Source organism: Mastacembelus armatus, chromosome 20 (assembly GCF_900324485.2).
Source record: "Mastacembelus armatus chromosome 20, fMasArm1.2, whole genome shotgun sequence".
NCBI classification, from domain to species: Eukaryota; Metazoa; Chordata; class Actinopteri; order Synbranchiformes; family Mastacembelidae; genus Mastacembelus; species Mastacembelus armatus.
In genome coordinates, this window is record NC_046652.1 from 10042038 (window position 1) to 10063083 (window position 21046).

General features: G+C 39.4%; 1 protein-coding gene across 1 annotated transcript in view; it reads left to right on the forward strand.

The window, feature by feature from the left end:
- Positions 1-5085: 5085 nt before the first annotated feature.
- plxdc2b (plexin domain containing 2b) overlaps positions 5086-21046 on the forward strand; it is a 91009-nt gene continuing 75048 nt past the window's right edge. Inside the window, exon 1 of the mRNA XM_026292080.2 lies at positions 5086-5714. Within this exon, the coding sequence (XP_026147865.1) occupies positions 5621-5714 (94 nt within the window). The 5' untranslated portion in view covers positions 5086-5620. The remainder of the gene's footprint in view (positions 5715-21046) is intronic.

A 21046-nucleotide genomic window follows, 5' to 3' on the forward strand; every position in this document is an offset into this window, starting at 1 on the left:
GTTCCTCAACTGAGACTGAGAATCTCCACAGAAATATTTCTGCTATGGACTGGAGATATAAAGAATTACTTTGTCGATAATATAAACATTAGTAGTAAAGGTTTGTGTAGTTTTTACATGAGCTAGGTTTCTTCAGAGCTGCTGGGGAAAGCATGTTGTTGCTGATATGTATATATTTACTATACTTCACTGCAGTTTCTTGGCTGTTACACTGTTAGTGTTTTTATACAGTAGCTCAAGCTAATGTTACTGTTGACATACTGAGCAGTGTTTAACATAACAGAAGGGAAGCAGGATGAAATGTGGCCATTGTTTTCAGTAAATTAGCATTTGGTCTCCACACTTGTTATTTTGAAGGACTGCAAGCTTCAACTCAGGCCCTGGAAACAATTGGTGAAATCATCCCTCTTCTACATCCACCTTATTTATTGTCCATGTCCTGCACTGTACCTGTATAATTCTTATAGTTCCAGCAATTATGTTGTTAATTTGTTAGAAATTGTTGGTGCACCATTCAGCAACATAATGGACCACGTTATCATTATATTTGACAGGACATGTTCCATGATACTGTTATTGAGTTAGCAACATAAAAACACTAATAATGTGACCTCTCCGATGTGTAGCACCTTAACAAAAGGCAGAGGAGACTACAAACCACCCGACTGTCTGTTGACTTTCCTGCAATAGACGATGATCATGATTGTTAGCACGGTGATGGTGGTGTACTGAGAGACACATGACATGATCATAAAGACATAATTTTCAACAAAACCAAATAAACCCTGATTAGTGTTGGGCAGGTGTGCAGTGTTTTCTTGTAAACAGCTGCCTGGAAACAATGAGAGTGGTGCGAACAAAGCAAAACCACGATGTTGCATGTAGTAAAATGAAAACAATAAAGTTATAAAGATGCTAAAAGGGTCTATAGGACTGCAGGAAACTGCAGAATGAGGTGATAGCTTTATATGGGTTTATCACATTTCACAGTGTCACCCTTCACATCGTCAGTTCATCCATTATTTAAAAATAACAATTGCAGCAACTGATCCATGAAATGTAGATAGAAAAAAGGACGTAAATATTTGTGAAAGAGGGAGACAAAGACGTTTATAATGGAGAGAGAGCAAGTAGAGTTATGGCACCCATGTTTGTTTGTTATTCAGGCTCTACTATATTTCAAAGCACCAATTAGGCTGGATACATTAACAAAATACAACTATGCCAGTTGTATTTGTGACTTGGATGTAAATATGAGCATGCATAAGATAAGTCTAATATGTCATGAGGACCAGACTCTGGTGTTGACCCTTTCCAACCAATTCTTGTTGGCTCCTGCAGGCCGGCAGCAGACGGAAATGGAGGGATGACACAAACAGAAGAAAGACAGTGTACAGAGTTTCCTTAATACACTTTTAAAGCAGCTTGTGTATTTGGAGGCAAAGATGTCCACTTGATTAATGTGATGACTTTCTAAACCTTACCTTTCAACAAACAATCAAACACTGAAAACTCCTTCTTTTTGCACAACACTTACATGAAGTTGTGCAATGCCTTTTTTAAGTTTCCACTAAAAAAAAAAACTAGCAATTTTGTGCTTTCAGGTCTTGTTAATATTATTGACATGGAAAGTCTCATAATTGGCATTGCTCTAATGGAAAGACAGGAACAGAGCTGAGTTTGTTCTGCTCAGTGTTTCTGACAGTCACATGGCCTCTTTCTACTCTGTTTATTAAGTGGCCAAGCATCATAAATGCTGTGGTGACATGCTGTTTTGCAACTCAGTAAGTGGGACCTAACTCTAGACATAAGTACTCTTTGGAAAATCTTGACTTGCCACCACCCTCAGACCTTAAAACCTTGATTTCGCTGAAACCCCCCCCCCCTTCTTTTCATTAGTTGTATCACAGACGTTTTGATGCTCTTTAAGGTCACACCATGTGCGGTGTGGTCTCCAGCCAAGCAAAAGTTCATGGTATCTCTGATGGATCTTTCTTAGACGTCACATAGGAAAGGCTACGGACACGGTTTGAGATAGAGAAAGAAAGGCTTAGAGATGTAGTGAAAAAAAAATAGGAGAAATGGATAAAGAGAAAGATTTTCAGAGTAGTCATCTGAGGACTCTTCTGGCCTTTTCTTTTTGCTGGAGTTGTGGAACAAGGTGATTAGAGCAGCAGACTGCATGGAGGACTGTTGCCAATGAATCTACACTGCTGTGATGATTACTCTGTTTGGAAAGACTTGTACAGAAAGAATAAAAAAAGAAATACAGTTGAGTAAATGTGTGGATGGAGGAAACACGACTGCTTTCCCAGCTTCAGTGGCCACAGGAACTAAATCACCTTTCATCCTGATACTCAGTATCTGCATGATCTGACGTAGATGCTTTATGGTGTAAATAGCCGCACTGCATGTGTCGACAGCAATCACTTTTTACGATGGAAATACTCTGAACTAAATATTATTTATTTCTATCTGGGTTATATTATTTGTGTTTCCCTTAGGGTGTATAAGAGGTGTGTACTGATCAAATCACTTTGAAGGTGATTCAGATTTATAGTATGTGAAAAACTGGCTGTGACAGTATCATGGACAGGAATTCCAGCACATATTTATTCAAGTTTTATGATCCTAACATCGTCTCCTAGAGCTAGTTTGGAGGGAAGTAACAGAAAAACATGTCAAAACAGATACTAACACACTGCCTGTATTTATGAATTCGAGCTTGGAGTTTTCACACATGTTAAACACCACATCCTTAACACTAAAGGCAAAAAAGAAAGAAAAAAAAAACAGCATAAAGAACCATCAGAGCTTTACATTGTCTTCATATTATGTTTATATCTGCCTGCAAATATATCATTCCTAAGACACATTTTTCATGGAGTGTTTTGTTGTTGGCTACAATCTGACTCTTATTTTGCATTTCAATTTTATACATTTTGACAAATTGGCATCAGTAAAAGTTTGCTGCATTAGCTCCTGTGTTAGCAGTTTCTGTTTGCAAAGTATTATCACTGCTTCGGCACTGAAGAAAACAAAAATGATCTGAGATGAGTTCTGCAGATTTAATGTGTGTTTATTATGAATTACTGTAAGATTTAAGGACGTGTGTTGTGTTTTCTGCTTTGTTTTGGAGATGAATCAAGTACTTAGGTGGAGGGTTAGAGAAGGATCAATCATATTTAATCATAGATTGTCATCATATTTAAATCTAATTATACAATGAATTATTTTTGGGGAGTAAACCAGAGTACCTGGAGAAAACCCACACAAGCACAGGGAGAACAGACAAACTCCACACAGAAAGGTCCCTGATGGGTTTCAAACCAGGAACTTTTTTGCTGTGAGGCAACAGTGCTAACCACCAAGCCATTGTGCTGTTCTCTACTCCTTTATCAAAAACATATAAAAACAAAATATTTTTAAACAACTGTCTTTGTTTACCATGTTGTGTTTGCTGACACTGGTCTGACACATGTCAGCAGTTGCATTAATTTACTGCAGTACTAAAACAAATCCCCTCACTACTGCTGCATCGACTTTGTCACCTCTCTGTATAGACAGAGGGGTGGATGATTTTGAGGGGCCAGTGAGGATTATGGTGATTACTAATTACTGACAAAGCAATGAAAGTAATTACTACGTATTGATTTGTTTTAATTTGGGAGCATGATTGGTTAGTTGTGAGACATTCACAGAATATTTATATTTATGGATTAGATTTTGATGACTTTAATTACCTTTTAGAAACCAAAACAAAGTTTAGTGCAAAAAAAATTTTTTTAAATGCATGCACGAAAGAGAAGCAAATTATAAAGAGTTCTTTATGCAAGAGTTTCATCTCTACATTAAGCTTTTCCATGACTGTGGTGCAGCTCCTGAGTTCCCACAATGTCTTAATTGGAACAAGCATGTGATCCAAGTTATCCATCCTGTGCAAAATGAGTGCCAACTATGCAACGAAGAAGAAAAAAGTATGGTGGGTCATCAATCTGACAGCAGAGAGATGCTTTAAGAAAAAAAAGAAATGAAATGTTCCTGCACATGAGAAGCTTCCAAGTCCTCCCCAACTCCACTCCCCATTCAGAGAAAAGTGAAACCAGAAACCAGAGAACCCTGAATAATGATTTATTTTTGTGCCGTAGATAATTATCACCCATTTCTAAAAATACTGTTTTGACTACAGTATTTGATAAATTGTATTCTGCACATGCTTGTTGCCTTCCCTGGATTCAGCTTTAGAAATCTGGCACATCAATAGGGGAACATTTACACTTCACAGTCCACCACACTTTTTTTTTTTTTTTGATTGATTGACACTTGATGTCTTTCACAAATTTGATCAGAACTCCCTGTGAACATGATTTTGAATTCATTACATTTTTCAAAAGTCCACTACAGAAAACAACACTCTGCTCCTGTTGCTGTATAACATGATTAAACTTATTACAAGCTCCTTTTGCTCTCTCTATATAAATGTGATTATTTTTTAATCAGTTTTTATGCCCCTCTAGCCCGTTCAGATTCTCAGATCCTAGATAAGTATTGTAATCAAATATTTGTAATGGGGTTGCATTACAGTTTGACCTGTTTCAGTTATGTACTGTATTTTATCTGCACATTTTAGCAAACAAAAGGAAAGCATCTTTGTTTATGCACAGAACATATATAAAATATAAGAGTTCCTTATTTGGAAGAGATTGAAAGTTTTATCCTCTTCAATACGTTTATTAAATTTAAATAACGACAGAAGAAATAGAACAAAATAATTTTGTTTTAGTTTTAATATTAATAATTTGGGAGGTTTGAAGATCAATATATGATGACCTGACTTAAACCTGAAGGGGGCGCCCTCACGGCTCAATCCAATGAATGTAAATATAAAACATAAAAAAAATAAACAAAAACATTAATACTTCAACAACAAACTGATCTAAAACTATTAATACTCCACATGCCTATGCAACTTAAACATCCTGTGGGATATAACCTGCAATATGAATTAAAAACAAATCCCTGTAAGTAAAGAGTCTAGCAGGATGTGTTCAGGATCTTTTGTGTGATTGCAAACAGCAGCAGCTCCTGAAGCTCTGGCTGCGTGTCCGACAAGGTGCAGGAAACAGCCCGAGGCAAAACCTGAGCGTCTCCTCTGCGGCTGCAGAAACGCTTTGGAAGGTGTCTTCTTCAGGTTCTTCTCCGCACAGACGGATCATCAACAGGAGAAGAAGAAGAGTCATTGGCTCCGGGGGGAGTTGATGACGGAGGGAGCGCACTGTCTTCTCCAGGAGCGCATTTGCCTGGTCTCCCAAACGCACGCTGCGCCTCGGTCCAGTACGATGAGCCCAGTGTGTCGGACCGGGCTGAGCCTTTAAGTAGTGAACTTTAACTCTTATTATGTTTCTTTATTTCGGAGGTGGGGACCTGTCAGGACGAGCTCGTTGACCCGCCAGGAGCGCGCACAGAGGCGCACGCTGGAACAAAAACAGCTCAGTGCGGCGCAGGCAGGTCTGCGTTTTAAAACGAGCAGGAGAGTTAACGGAGTCCGCGGGGGAAGCGGTGTCGGTGCGTGACGAGGACGGACGCCTCTCCTGAAACAAATCAGCGGCGGAACTTGGATATGGCGGGTGTGAAGACAGTCGACCTTCTCCTTGGAGTTGTTTTAGTTTTGCAGTGTGTGGGAAACGTCCAAGCCGAGGTTCCAGCCAGTAGCGGTAAGAAACAGCAACCTCAAGCTTTGACCAGATGTGAGTTTAGGTCCGTTTCTTTATGAGTCCAGGAGACAGCAGATCCAGACAGGTGGAGAGTGGTTTTCTTTATTCAAAATGCAAAATGCATCATTTATAGTTTGCTTTTTTTAAAATTACTATTTAAAATCAGGGTTAAATAGCAGCAGATGCTTTGTGTTTGGATTTAAAAGAGCACACAGACCCCCCGAGGCCCTTTCACTTTTATTTTTAGGGATAATTTCACTCTGCTGCCATGACCTACTGTGCTAACTTCATTCTTTTTGTCTATACCAAATGCTTTGTTTTATTCCAACTAGGATATTCTCACCACAAACAGTGCTGCTTCCATCTTCACTGGTGCGTTGACCTCAGACTGAGCTGATACTGTGAATGTACAGTAATCCAGTCAAAGCTGATACTGAAGCTGTGTCCTGTTTATGTCTTCTGACTTATTTATGTGCGTTATTTCTACTGTTCCTCACTGGTTTCAGTCTGTGTTGACCCGGAACGGCCTATAACCTGAAAGTGACCTACTTTTCCTGCAACTTTAACCTGATCTGAGATCAGTAAGCCTTTGGTAGAGCAGGTGTTTCTGTAACAGTCCCGTAGAAGTGGATACGTGCATGTTGGGCTCCTCTTGATATTCTTTATTATAAAACGGGGACCGTCTTCCAGTGTGAACAATATCCCTACTGTAATGCTACAGGGCGTGCACCTAAAGTCTCTGAAATCTAGTCCTTGTGATGCTGCACACACACAGACACACACACACACATAGACACACGCACAGAAACAGCTCACCCCTGGAAGGTGGAATAAGTTCATGCCAACGCTGGTTTTGTTCACACAGCCGAGCTCTTGTTTCCCAGGGCTTTTATTGCTGGCAGCAAATTTTCATCACGTATCTGATGGTGGTTAGAGAAATGTTCGGGCTGACAGTGACTGTAATTTAAACATGCGTGCATGTATGTGAGTGTAGACCACAAAGGAATGTGTGGCTCTGTTTGGGCGAGAGAGAGAGAGATGCTATCGTCCGTGTGTGACCGTTCGAAAGGAGGCACGTGCAAACACACACACACACTTTTCGGTTTCACGCAGTTGTTCTCGGTCTTACTTATGAATTCAGTCAATCTTCTTGGCAGTGCTGTGCCCCGGCTCATTTGGCATTTGTGCTTTAGTAGGAAACAACAACTTGCTTTTCTTCGCAAAACCTGGAATTTGTGTTTCTCATGTGAAAACTATGAACATGAGGTTTGTTTTAGAGGTCACACGTTAAGGAAAACCTCAAAAACACCAACATGCATCAACAAGAAAGGGCTTTTTTTCCTCTGAGTGTTTAATATCTCTCTCTCCTGCTTTAGCTGGACACAGTGAAGCTGAATCTGTATGTAGGACAGTATTTTTAGACATCTGGGTGAGGTTCTTCCCTTGTCATAGACTGACCTCCTCTTGCTGCTCTAAGGAGCAGATTAGGAGGAGCTTTATTAATAGCACACAGGTGGACACTTCCACACACTGCAAATCCATCAAGAACATATAATTCACCATTCACTAAAAGCTTTCAGACTCAGAGCCTTGGCAGCTCCAGAAGAGCATTAGATGTAAGTACTGGTCGAAGCATTCGTTTTTCCCTCCTTGCATTTATTAGTTAGATGAGCTGTGGAGCACATCTGGGTGAAATTACACAACATCCTGTGAGCTCAGTACATTGATTTTTTTTTTTTTTTTTAAGCTTTCAGTCTGTGGCTCTGTGATGTTCACCCAGTGATGCACTCTACCAGTGGCACAGTCACAAATCTTTCGGGCTGATTCAGGGGTCGATTTGCACTCCGCTGGTTTCTCGAAGTGGAAAGAGAGATGTTCCACTAGAGTCTGGAGTGTGTCTGCATATGCGATGGAGGTGTAGGGGGATGAAGGGAGAGAATGTGAGAGCAGGAGCGTGAGACGAAGTCTTGCCTCATGTAATGATGTGGTCTGATTTAAGGCCTGTGCCGAGGGCTGTTAATGTGCTAAGATTGTGGTTGTGTGTGGAATTTCATTCGTTGCGGGTGCAGGCTTGGGAGGTTGATAGAGGGTTAACCCGTTAACTGGCAGCAGCGATTATAGCCGTCTCCAGCTCCAGTGTGCTGCTCTTCATTCATCACACTGCCAGAAGCTTCCTCTTCAATCATACAAACACACACTCAGAGGAACAGAGGAGTGTGAGCTACAGAGAAAGAGACTTGGATGTCAAAGAGTTTGACCTTTATGAGATGGTTTCAATAGCTGGTTTTGTTTTGGATATCATTCCAACTTGGTATGGTATCTAAATTCAGTGGTGGCTGACACACACATCAAATCTGTGTTTAGTGATGAGTCTGTGGATGAAATAATAATAATAATGAAATAAAAGAGAAATATCATATTTAAGGTTTTGTTTATTTGAGGTTTCATGCTTTCCTTAATTATTTTTGTTGTGCCCTCTTCTTCTGCAACGGTTTATTTGGCCCCATCTGAGAGAATTAGTGCCACAAGTTGTTTATTGCAACACACCAACTTCTAATATTTGCATAACAGTAGTGGATGAAAACCTGCATTAATTTGCATTGTATTTTACATATTTTCTGGATATTCAGTTAATATTTGCACAAAATATCAACGGAGTCTTAGTTTTGTTGTTGCTGGTGTGTCAAAGCTTGTTTACTTTTATCTGAACCCAGCCTTCTCCCTAACCTCAGCAAGTTATCTCTTACCTTAATCTTACCCCACCTGTGCTACGGGACAGTTGTGCGTGAATATGTCTGTTTGAAGAGAAAATGGACTTTGACATGAGATCTGTGGCAGCATACATCGTTAAAGCCCACAACCTTTCTGCAAAGCAGACTTTTATACTCTAAGTGTTTTTGTAACTAAACTACAAAGGTTCATTAAGAGATTTCAGTGTTTCAGTTCTGAGAAGTGGACATGGAACTGGTTTCACATTTGCTAAAATGCCACTGAGCTACATCCTTTTTCATGACAATTGTTTTCGTGTTGCTTCTTTCTCTTTGGCAGTGTTGTACGGTGACAAGTCCCTACGTAAACTATCTATCAGGAAGTTCCTTCCACAAAATGGGAGGTCCAGCTCGGTCACCTTCATTGAGGAGATTGTAGATATTCTCGGACTCTCATCCTCGTCCTCCCCCATCGCTCCCTGTATCTGACATTGCACATTTGAGAATGGACAGGCTGAGCTAGCCTCTTTATTGGCCCTCTGAATGACTTGCTGAAAGGAGCTGCCATGAATGGGTGATGGGGGTGGGGTGGTATGAGGAGGGGGGTGCGAGACATGGAGCGTCGGTGGTGGCGGCTGAAGTTATTGTGCCGCCTTGTATGTGAAGACAGACGGCCATGCTATACATCGCAGAAGTAGGGAGGCAGGGTTGTCCCCACATACCAGCATGCAACAGCAGCACCAAGTTCCTGCATTAGTCACGCCTGGCCCTTGTTGCCGAACTCCCCCCGCCCTTTTAAGTCCGGGAAGAAGCTCAGTCTGACTGCTTGAGAGGGATAGAGCAGCACACAAGGTTCAATAGGCTTAGAGACAAAGAGCAGAGAGGCCACTAGTTAATGAAATCCAGTGCAGTTAAGCTCCTCTTCAGTTTTTTTTTTTTGTATTGTCTTTGAAGTGGTTTAAAAGCTCCTTCATTGGTAGTTCTTGCAGAGCTTTGCCAGAGTTATTACATATACAAGGTTCCAGTAAGCTCCGTCATGTTTGTGTGATTTGTTTAGTTTCTTCAAAGCAGCAACATCACACATTTTTTATGTCAAGCAAGTTTCGGAAGGTCAGAGGCAAGCGCAGGAGTCATGATGTTACGAAGTGATACAGGGATGTCAAGCATTTTCCAGCCTTAACAAACTTCCATTTTCCACACATAATTGCAAAGCTGCCACTAGACCGCAGCATCATCCACAGTGAGGCTATAATCTGCTCCTTCTTTTGACTCTGCTGGGGGATGCTGCCGAAGGAGATGCTAGACCATCAGCTGAGGACCGAAATGAGTAAAATGGTTTTTATTTAGCTGAGAGGAAGTTGTTTTTTCTTTTGCCTGGAGGGGAAAGTATGAGACGATGAAAGGGGGAGGGAGGCAGCTTAGAAATGGGCAATTCTCCTCCTGTGCTGCCCAGCTTCAAAATACACATGAAAATAATTACAGTAGCATAATAGCAAAAAATATGACACTCTAAAATACAGTGAGTAATGATTAACAGCATAGATTGTTATGTAGAATCTTATATCATAAAGCCAATTTGAATTGCAGGAATATTAAGGGAAAATTTATCACTGGTATACTCCTACATGGCTATATATTTTCAGTCTCTGATAGCACTGCAGACCCACTTTTGTGTGTGTGTGTGAGATAAAGTGTTACAAGGGCTTGTATCTACTTTCTGTCTCAGTTTCTTCTCCTGCAAGTATTATTTCCCATGGCAATCAATCAACACAGTTTTGCAGTTTGAAAACTATGCATGAAATAAGAACATAATTTAACATGACACTGCATAAAAATGTGTGTTTTCGGTAAGTGGTTTTGTTGGTTTTGTTGTTTGCTTATTTGCTGCACATCAAGGCCAAAAACAAGGACAAAGATGCCAAAACAGAAATTCAGAAAGGCAGTTTGATTGTAAATGACGATGGCACATTTGTTTGCTAAAATCAAGGATGCCTTCCACATAACAATACAATAACACCTTATGTAGAAAGAATTCAAAAAGTCCCAATGAAACTAATGCTGGAAAAATGGATTACACTGTGTAGGGCTGCAGATTTATTAAAAAAATCTTAATGAAAACTTAATACATTTTCAACTATTTAGGCTAAAATATATCAGAAATTAATGAAAAAAATACTTCGACAGTTAATTGTTGATATAAAAGGCTGACACCACAATCTGACATTATAATTCTTCAACCTCTTATCGTTAGATTCAGATTCCTTTATTAAACAAGTCCAGTTGCACAGGAAATATAGTGTATAGTACTTTTCTATAAATATAAAAGTGTGCACAATTACAGAATAACCCTGAATCCTTTAATCATGGGTGAACTTATATCCACTGTGTCTGATTTGATGCCCATGCAAACTGTTGAATGATCATTAAACCACAGCAGGTACCACAGATACTGGCACATATAACAACACACCAGTAAGTTCCTGCTGAAAGTCCATAGTGCTGAATTTAATGGGTAACGTAGCATAAAATGACTCTGGTTGTGATGTTTACCATGTAATAAATTTGCTCTTCCAGGTTAAATAAGAAAATGTAGAGTGGTAGTTATATAACACAAACCAGCTTCTGTGGGCCTTTTGCATGACTCCTCCTGCTTTTTCATGCAGTGCCTGCACAAAAATGATGAAAAATATCCAAAGATTTGATGCATTTACTGAGGAAAGTTGAAAGAAGCAGCTCTCCATAGTGGAACATGTTACATGCCTTGCTCTCATGAAGGAGAGGTGAGAGCGCAGTGTGTTGGCCATAAAGGCATGCCTGTCCCCTCCCACCCTGTGGCAGGGTTCATATCCTGAGCCCAGCTGGAAAGCCGACTTGGCTTTGTCCCTCAAAAGCAAGTGTCACTCACAGGGTTTACAGCATGCTGCTACAAGCCTTTGCCTGTATGTGCAACCTAGCGTGAAAGTTCTCTCCCTCACACTCAGTTTCTGCTCCTCTGTCAGTTTTCATACAGCTGTTTTCACTGTTGTTTTCTTCATTTCATTCTTGTAGCCTCCTTCACACAGTCTCTTCAAGGCAGAATAATGGTGGCATTTTGTCACTGTGCTGTTATGTATGGTCCATGTATAGGTCAACTGAATTCATTACCTCGAGTACTGTACTGTTACCGTTTGTCAAGCACGTTTTTATCTTAAAAAGTTTTTTACTGTAGTAACATTAAAAGTAAAACACACTGTTTGAAAATACAAACGATAAACAATAACATTAAGATGTGTCCTGCAACACTGGGTTTTCAGAACAAGGTCAAAGTTTGATCTTACATTTTTCTTTATTATCTTCAGTACAAGGACAAACTAGCTCCACACAGCAACACAAGATTTTTGTACATGTATCATCAATTAGCTTTACCATGTGTTTTTCATTATTTACAGTACAGTATTACATGTGTAGCAGTCAAGTGGATTTGTAGCCCTCAGTCATTTTCTTTTAAAATTCATCAGCATTAAAAAAGTCAAACATGTTGTTTTTAGTTAAATGAAGAGACTAGTAGCTTCATTAACCAGCTAACTGTTAAAATCTACCAGCCAACAAAAATCATGGTTGCCAGAGAAGTGAGAAACCTGCTTTTCTGTGTTTTTGTATGAAATTGATATTTACTAAGAATTTTCAGTAGTAAATCACTGTAAACAGTGTGACAACACAGCACTATTGCATAGGGTGGTATATAAGGTTCAGCAAACAGTCAAATATGAAAGTGCAAACAATGCATCAACGTTATACAGTTTTTTTTTTAATGAATGAATGAATTTATTTCTTTTTGCAAAACGCAGAACACCTTCATTTATTTCAGTGAGTGCAATTGCATGTATGCTGACCCTTAGTCTAACCTCAGACTGATTGGTTTATTGGCCTGTTTATCATGTGAATAGCACCCTTACCCAAGAACCCATCAATTAGAGTTTTATAAGATGCAGTCATTGCTTCTCCTCAGATGTGTTTTGAACTGTACCAAGAGAAACCTCGCAGACATTGATGTGTTTTCCTTGCTGTGGGTCCAGCAGCTCTGCCTTTGTTACTCTGCCCAGAAAGTGTCTCTGTGTCCCCTGTCAAGAAGTTTGTCTTTCCACACCAAACTCCTCCTGACAAAGAAAGTATGCCCTGCAGCATCAGCTGCTCACTGTGCAACACACACTGTGAGACATTGATAGGCCAGAGCAATTTGGGCTGGAAATAAAACAGTTTACAGCCACAAGTGTATTTCTGGTATGAAAAGGCAGAGAGTAGATTGTGATTTTGATGACTGCATCAAAGCAGTTTTTTTTTTTTTTGTTTGCCATGTTACAACTATAATGCATATAGACAGAACAAATCTGTGTCTTTCTTTCATGGATTCATGTAGTTCTTGGTGGGTTGAGTCAGTTACTTTCAAAATCAAACAGATTTTTTGGCCCTTCAGCTTCAGGGAGTTAAAGTTGGTCGTCTGTCACTCTGTGTTTGGAAGCCACTGGTCAGCATTGTTCTGCGACTTGTTTTGGTGAATTCACTCTTGAGTGACTCATAGAGATTTTTTTGTAAGACATCTGTATATCTTTCTGCTGTCTCTGCGTGGGTTTTCTGTTTCTCACTTCACCATTCAGGAATCAAAACTACCAGGAATGGGAGGATTAAGGATACTTCTCAGAAGCCAGCAGAGGTTTCTTAAGGTCAGACTGATTTTTTTTTTTTGCTTGGAGCATACAGTTTTGGACAAGCTTGTTATGGTGTCTCCCAGATGTCCACATCAACTCAGTGTTGACCTCATCCTTAAGCTATAAACAGGAGACCAATTGGCAGCGTGTCTTCATAAAGGGTGTTGCACATGGAGCACGTTTTCATCTCTATCTGTTTAAACATACTTGATTAAACAAAAGTGAGTACACATCAACAAGTGAGTCTGTTAATGAAGTATAGTTTGTGACAGGCGTTCAGGTTTCTGTCTCACACTGGCTCCCATAGCTCCCATAGTTCCCATAGCTCAGCACCGAGCCAGGAACAAAGGCTTGCTTTGAGTCTGAGTTTGTGGTGATGAAGTGCAAGGTGTAACAACCAACTTTGTATGTGTGTACTTTTACGTGAGTCAAAGAAAGGAGGGAGACTGGTAGCGATTCCCATGCTCTACTCAGGTAACTAAACACTCATGTCTTAACCCACTGCACTGACTGTGGGAATAAAAGTTTTCTGGTGTAGTTTCCTTATTACATGTCTGTTTTTTGTTTGTTCTAATATTAACAAATTGAGAGAGACCATGCTGTGCAAAATAAGACATATGAGCAGTAAACTGACTGGTCTGCAAACCTTGGACCAACTACTTCTTGTGACTTTAATTACAGCAGTTTTCATATAACTGGGCATGAAAATATCTGCATGTTCTTGGAATATTTAGCATTTTTGTTTGCATTCATTTATTCTTTGAAAAGGAAGAAAACCTAGTTGTTGTATGAGCAACCACCTCCAACCCCAATCCGGGTCTCAATAATCTCCTTTGTTTAGGCTGATGAGTCTTTTGTGTCATCTCTGAATGTGCACTAATTCCTTAGTAAGTGTCACTGAGAATGAATGCTCTTCAGATCTGGGCCCATCGTCTTAAAGTGCTCTGTCACGTCTGGAGGAATTTTGAGCTGCTCAGTGTTAATGATTTATTTATTTACAGCAGCATGGTGTTGAATTAAAATCCTAAATGACATCCATTTTCAACAGCTAAATATGTTCAAAGAAAGTGATAAACTGTGTTTGTCATAGAAGAAATTCTTAGTGTGTGGTTATTAAAAGGTGTTTATGCAAGAGCTGTTTTGTCAAGTGGAGGGCTAAACAAATCATAAAGTGGTAATTGACTCCCATTTAAAGGCCTTTGTCTTCTGTGTCCCAGAATGCACTAATTAGATGTTTAGTAAATTAGTGTGAGCAGTTTAATTATGAAAATGTTCATAGTATTGCACAGAGTTAATAAATCTGTCTGTCTCTGAAACAGGTGGGGTGGGAGTGAATGATAAGTGAAGGACTGGCAATCTGTGTAAGTGGCGTGTTGCTGATAAATGTTCATCATAAAGCTGCCTGAGTTGCAAAATTTCAGAAAATTGGAAAAACAATAATAGTTCTGAAAACACACACACACAAAAAACACCACAAAACAAATAAATAAAAAAACAACAAAAGACAACTAAACAGAAAATGCAGATGTATTTTATAAAATGATTTCATTTTGTCATTTTCATTTTTTGGTGTTATTGTTGAACCCAGAGGTGGTTTATCATTGTGTTGGTCTCTCACAGCAACTAAAAACTGATATGTGTCTGGACTAGAGGAGGTCCATCTATTGATTAAATGTCTGGACAGCTCCCCATTCACCCAAAGGCCTCTGGTGTCACAGAGGCTGGAAGTGGTCTAAGTGCCAATGCACTATGCATCATCACAACTGTGACCTGATCAGTGCCAACCCAACTTCATCTAAACATATTTATTTAAGTAAGAAAGAAAGAGTTATAAAGACAGGGGGTATAATTTGACTGTGATGCCATAAATCTATCCTCTGTTTTGTTTTTAGTCTGATAAAATGAAAAACCTGCTTCCCAGAACGCCTTGAAAAAGGGTCAAATAAGAAATGCCACTGCCAAACCAGTGATGTACGCTCTGAAAATCCTACCTATCGAGACAGAGCCAAAAGTGAAAATGAGAGGTGGTGATATGAATATGAATGAGGGAATTTGATGTCCTTTTTTTTGCCCAACCAAAATAGCTGGCAGACATGCTGGTTTTCTTTGGAAGGCTCTTAGCCATTACTCAGTCCTTCGGAAATCATCTCCATCCCGCTACTAAGCCTGTTAGAGTGGTTTATGATATTTAATGTCATTTGGTATCTCCTTGGCTTTTTCTACTAATAGAAGTTTATTTAATTTGAAATGCCATTAAATTTCATTCTGACAGTTGACAGAGTTATATCCAGAAATTTTTATTTTTTTATGCTTATGGAGGATTAGATGTTAATGATGCAAAAGTGCTGATCTAAATAAGAAATGTGTCTTCTCAATTTGAATAGTCCACAAAAACAATACAAAACATAAAAGAACATGAAACACAACCAGAAAAGATTAAAACTCAATGTTATAAGGAAATGAGTCAAAACTGGTAAATAGCATCACTGTCCTGTAAATAGAGTGAATTTTACATGTTTACTGTAAAAAAGCTTCCCTGCTTTAGGGCATTTTTGTGTTAGCGGATGTAGAACCACATGCAGAGAATTTGTGGGAGTGTTTTTACTCAATGGTTCAGAGAATGAGCTCAGATCATGGGGGAGATCCAATCATCAGATGTTATGCTGAGGGAAATACTGCATTTTATTGTATGCACATCATTTCTGCAAGCAATTAGGACTGAATGGATGAACAGGGGGTTTATTGAAAGGTCACTTTATATGTGTGTGTGTGTGTGTTTTCATGCATGTCTGGATGTGCATGTACAAGCCTTTGAGTGTGTATGCATACGTGTATTTGTGTATATAACTGTGTATGTGAGTCTCTGTTTGAGGTTATTGAGCAGCCACTTCACAGCAAGCTATCAGCAGCTGTCAGCTATTGATTGTGATTTATGTGTAAACAGATGGCTTATTTTAGGATCACTTTTTGTAGAACCTCTTGGATGCATGGATAAAGATGAAGGTTAGAAGACACTTTGAAGTAAACTAAATTTGTTTTTGTTTGTTTGTTTTTTTGATAATTTATTATACAGCTTTGTCTTAGTTTCATTTTTAGTTTAAATGAAGATTAGCATCCAGTGGGAATATTTCAAAATAAACTGGCCCATTAACTTTTCAGTCAATGTAATTTCACAGGTCAAATATATTAAAATAAACTGCAAAAAACCCATTTGCTATGTTTTCTAATGTAGTTTTTCTTAAGTTAGTTAGTCTCGTAGTCCTACATGAGAGCCTTTAATAAATCTTCATTGCTGTGTACATGTCCACTTGCCCGAACTATAGACTTTCAGTGATATTTTGTTTTTTTTAGTCTGTACATTGTGGCTTGCACCGGTCAAAAGCACAACACAATTTGACAGTAGCTGCCAAATTTATTTACAATAGCATGTATTTTTTCAACTTTATAGATATGTATGTATACATCTTTTCTTCTTTTTGTTGACTGTAGCGTTGGAGAGGCCGAAGAATGTAAGCGACAGATTCAATACAGCATTCGTTTGGCCTTGAAGCTTAAAGAATCTGGATGATTCACTAACTTGGGTCTTGATTTAAAATAGAAATGGGTATAAGAACTGATTCTGAACATTAAATGTGTCTACAGTGGTAAGACTGTGTACTGTATGTGAACCCTTGGAAATTAACTGGTTTAACTGCATTAATTTGCCATAAAATGTAATCTGATCATCATCTAAGTCACAACAATCGACAAACACAATGTGCTTAAGCTGATAGCACACAGATTATTCCAATTTCTCATGTGTTTATTAAACACACCCGTTCCCGCATCACATTTTATGGCAAATTAATGCAGAAAACCAGTTAATTCTAAGAGGTTCACATACTTTTTCCTGCCACTGTTTCTTGGTTTTTCTTGGAGCAGTGAGAGCCAAGAATATGAGTCTCAGATCGTTCTACTTGAATATCCTCTCTTCCTGTTGTGATTAGACAGCTAGCTCTAGTGATTGATTACCAGTTGTTTTCACTGCTACACAGCAAAAAGAGACTGACCCAGAGTGAATAAGTGAGAAAGTGTTTTAATAACCTGACGGTCTGCAGCTGGAGACACAGCAACTGCTCTAACCTAAACCACAAAATATGTAATTTGTCTCTATCTTACAATATGACCCATAGTACCCTTCCCATACATAACTGTTACAGTTGCAAGAAGTCACCTAATTATTACATATAACTCTGGTTAATAAATTGATGGGACAAACAACATATGCACAGTTTTGAACAGAGGCCAGTCTGCCTCTCTGCTCACATCTTTCTGCTCTGTTTGAAGTACATGGTGCTGGAGAAAAGGGCGATTCTCTCTCCCCTGACTCATGTCCTGCCCTATCTCTGCTTCTTCCAGTCAATTTCACATTTTCTGTTACTCATTTCCCCTCCCACCCAGTTTCTTATTCTCATTTGTCTTCCTGCTCCAGTTCGCTGGAACTTTGAGCAGAGTAAAATATTGAACAGGAATCTGTGGAGTCTCTAGCTGTGTCATCCATCATGATATTAGTTGTGTAGTGTGTCCTTCACCCGCTGCCAGCCTGAATTGATGAAGAGCAGGAAAATCAATACCACACTGATAACTTCACTGATAACCTGTTTCTTCAGTTTGTATCTGAATCTGAACCGATGTGATAATAACACTAAGTCACCAAGCGAAACACTGCACTTATAACATGCAATGGCTGTTTTCCTGCCACCGTGGGACCTCCAGAGCTGAAATACAGACACACAACAACCATTCACAAGTGGCGACCTCTTCTCCACTCACCCATGCAGTCCTCCACAAACTGGACTGATCTTTATGGTGTTACATGGACCAAATAAACCATTTGCCAGCCACAATCAACTTTTTGAGATAGAACCTGTGTGCAAACAATGAGATAAAGTTGAAAAACAGAAACTACTATCTTTCTAATAGACTGCATTAACTTAGCTAGTGGCACTTAAAGTGTCAACGAAGTATATTTCATTGGCTTCAGCACATGACATTACATTGTGTTGCTGTACAAGTTGAGCCAGTTTCAACTGTGCATTCACACTTGATTTTCCTGTTTGTCTCAGTGATGAGGGTGGGGTCAGGAGTTTGTGGAAGACTGCCGAGTTCTTCCACGTCAAACTTTTGCTTTGTCCACAGGACATTTGGGGCCACACAGTTTGAAGCACCATGTTATCTGTAGTGTCACTGCAGGTTGTAGCATTGAGATTGTGGACAAGGTTATCCAGATACTTTTGCCCATAGAGTAGCTTTACAGAATTTTATTCGTTACATGACCGTGTATGTTGTGAGCGTGAAGAAGAAAAACACTTGTTAAACATAGGTGAGTCAGAGAGGTCTGTGAGTCTGAGACAGACAGTATGATATAACATGTCCCTTATCTTGACCCCTGACCTTTCTCTCATGGCAAGAAAAGACCTCAATGCGATTGGCTGACTTGACAGCCGATTGGCTAAATTCGTCCCTGTCTGGGCACGAGGGAGCCAAACACGTTAACACCGTGGTGACGGCCTGTGGCCACATAAAGCCAACAGATCCCAGATAGATGCCCCTGTGAGTAGACAAATGTAAATATTGGCATGCGGACACTGGGAAAGGTTTCTAATCAATGAGCCAATACATAATTGAACAAACACATAGCCCATCAATCCAAAACAGGAACTCGCTGTTTTTAGTGAAAGATATTGGTCAAATCTATCTGTATTTGTTAATGTCCTACTGTCTAATATTTTCTTTTCTCTTAGTTCTGTGTCTGTCTCCAAAAAATGCTAAAGGAAACAACTGGCTCCACTATGCTCTCTAGAAAGTCATGAACATTTTGCTTGTTGCTGAGCAGTTAGTGTAGTAAGTTTCTAGAACTTTTTCAGTTCAGTTTTTACCCTGTAAAAGAGGTGACAGTGATCCAAAACAATGTGAAGTTTAAAACATAAAATGCAGATACCTCTCTGTGTGTTCACCACAGTATAGTCATGAGATTTATTGTCAATCTAAAAATATTGATTTTAGCTGATTAGTTTTTTTAAAATCAGAGGTTTAAAAGTTGCCACTGTAATTGTAATTGTTACATTATTTGATAAATAGCATCATAGTTCCACACTTATCTATCACATGTTTGTGCACAAATTGGCAGAGCGTTTAAAATGACAGGCACATGCAGGAAGCAATGGCTACTTGCATAGACTAATTAAAATGTGTTAGAAATCAGATTGACCCACAGGATTTGAATGTTAGATGAGACACTGGGACATGACTTGTTAATTTCACTTTGTTGCTTGATAGTTGTAAAAATAGGTTGTGGTGTTTGAGAGAGTAGTTTGCTCTGCATGCTTTGGTGTTTGTGCATGCATGACCCCTCAGGTTGCATTTCAATATCACACATATGCTGGCAGGTAAATAACTTCCTCTGGCCATGGTGACATGGGGATTTTGATCACATCCAGATGTTTGTGTCCTTTGACAGACTTGTGCAACCATCCCCTGCCTAGACATGACAGGAAACACATCCGGCTTGATATGAGGCTACGTTGACAGGAAGGTAATGAAAGGCCCCGTCTCCCTGACATCTGAGCTGTCCCACACTGGGCTGGTGTTGAAGTAGAATTCATAGTGATGGGCGGTGATACTTGGACTCTGTCAAGGCATCTCTCTTTATGGGGTGGCATCCCAAAGACAAACTGCTGGTCATATGCTACCTGCTTAAATTGCAGATGTTCTTAATATGCCAAATGGTTTGTGTTTATTACAGCAGGGACTTAAGTGTGTTATCTCATTATTTTCTTGACGTTTTAGTAACTCTGTAATAGGCATTTTGTGATCTGGAATGTAACTGATGGGGTATTACGTCAGTTTAGCAGCATATTTAAACTTTGTGCTTGATAAGTCACCTTTAGTCCACTGCATTAGTTCCCATTTGTTGCTCACTGAAAGACCTGGGATTTGGACGGATATACAGAAATGACTAATGGGAACATCCCGTGGGACTACATCTGTCTTGAAGAAGAAACAGAAAGGACACAGAGGTTGGAGTGAGAAAGTGAAGGCAATCTGTGGAGGAGCTACTCTAGGGTCTGAGCTCATGGACATGGGATCGAACAGCTGGAGCAACACCAGCTTCCTTTCAACCACTATGTAGGTTCACAAACTGGCTGCATGGGTTGGTTTTCTGAGCTATGAAGAACAGACACAGCACGTCTTCAGTGAAATACATGTTTCTTTAATAACTTTTATAAGGCCATATGAAGGGTACATAAACTCTGGAAACGTTAACAAGAATTATTACAGAGTTTGTGGGAAAGGTCAAAGTTCAGGCTCAAGATTCCTATTACTATTTTTCAAGTGCTAGTAATATACCTTCACTTCACAGTTTCTTCACTCTGTCTTTAATAAACTGTTGCTTATGAGTGTAAAGCCATAAAATACATAAACAAACAGCCCATGCTTCACAGCCTCCACTCTTGTCATGAAAAAAATTTAAAAAAAGCTGAATTTTGTGCAGAAATCTTGTTTCCTCCCAGTCTTCTTCCCCCACTATAGCCCTTTTCCACTCTGGCAGAAGTGGAAGGGTTTTGTTAGTTGCTAAAACATCCTGGCATTTCCTGAGCTCTGGATAGCTTTAGCTGTGTTGGCCAGGAATGTATTCATATATTTTTTTATCATATGGCCCAGAGAGTTTGCCTTTCTTTATAATGTAGATACAGTGCACTCAGAGTTTTTGGTTGGCATCATGCCTGCATTAATGTTCCTGGGACAAACCTTAGATAAGTCTTGTGTATTGTAAGCATGTGTGCACGTTCATGTCACTCTGGTGCAAAGATGATTAGTGTTGAAAAAGTGATACCTAATTTGCTTCAATGGCAGCTGTTACACAGAAGAGAGGAGACAAAGAGAAGATATTATGAAT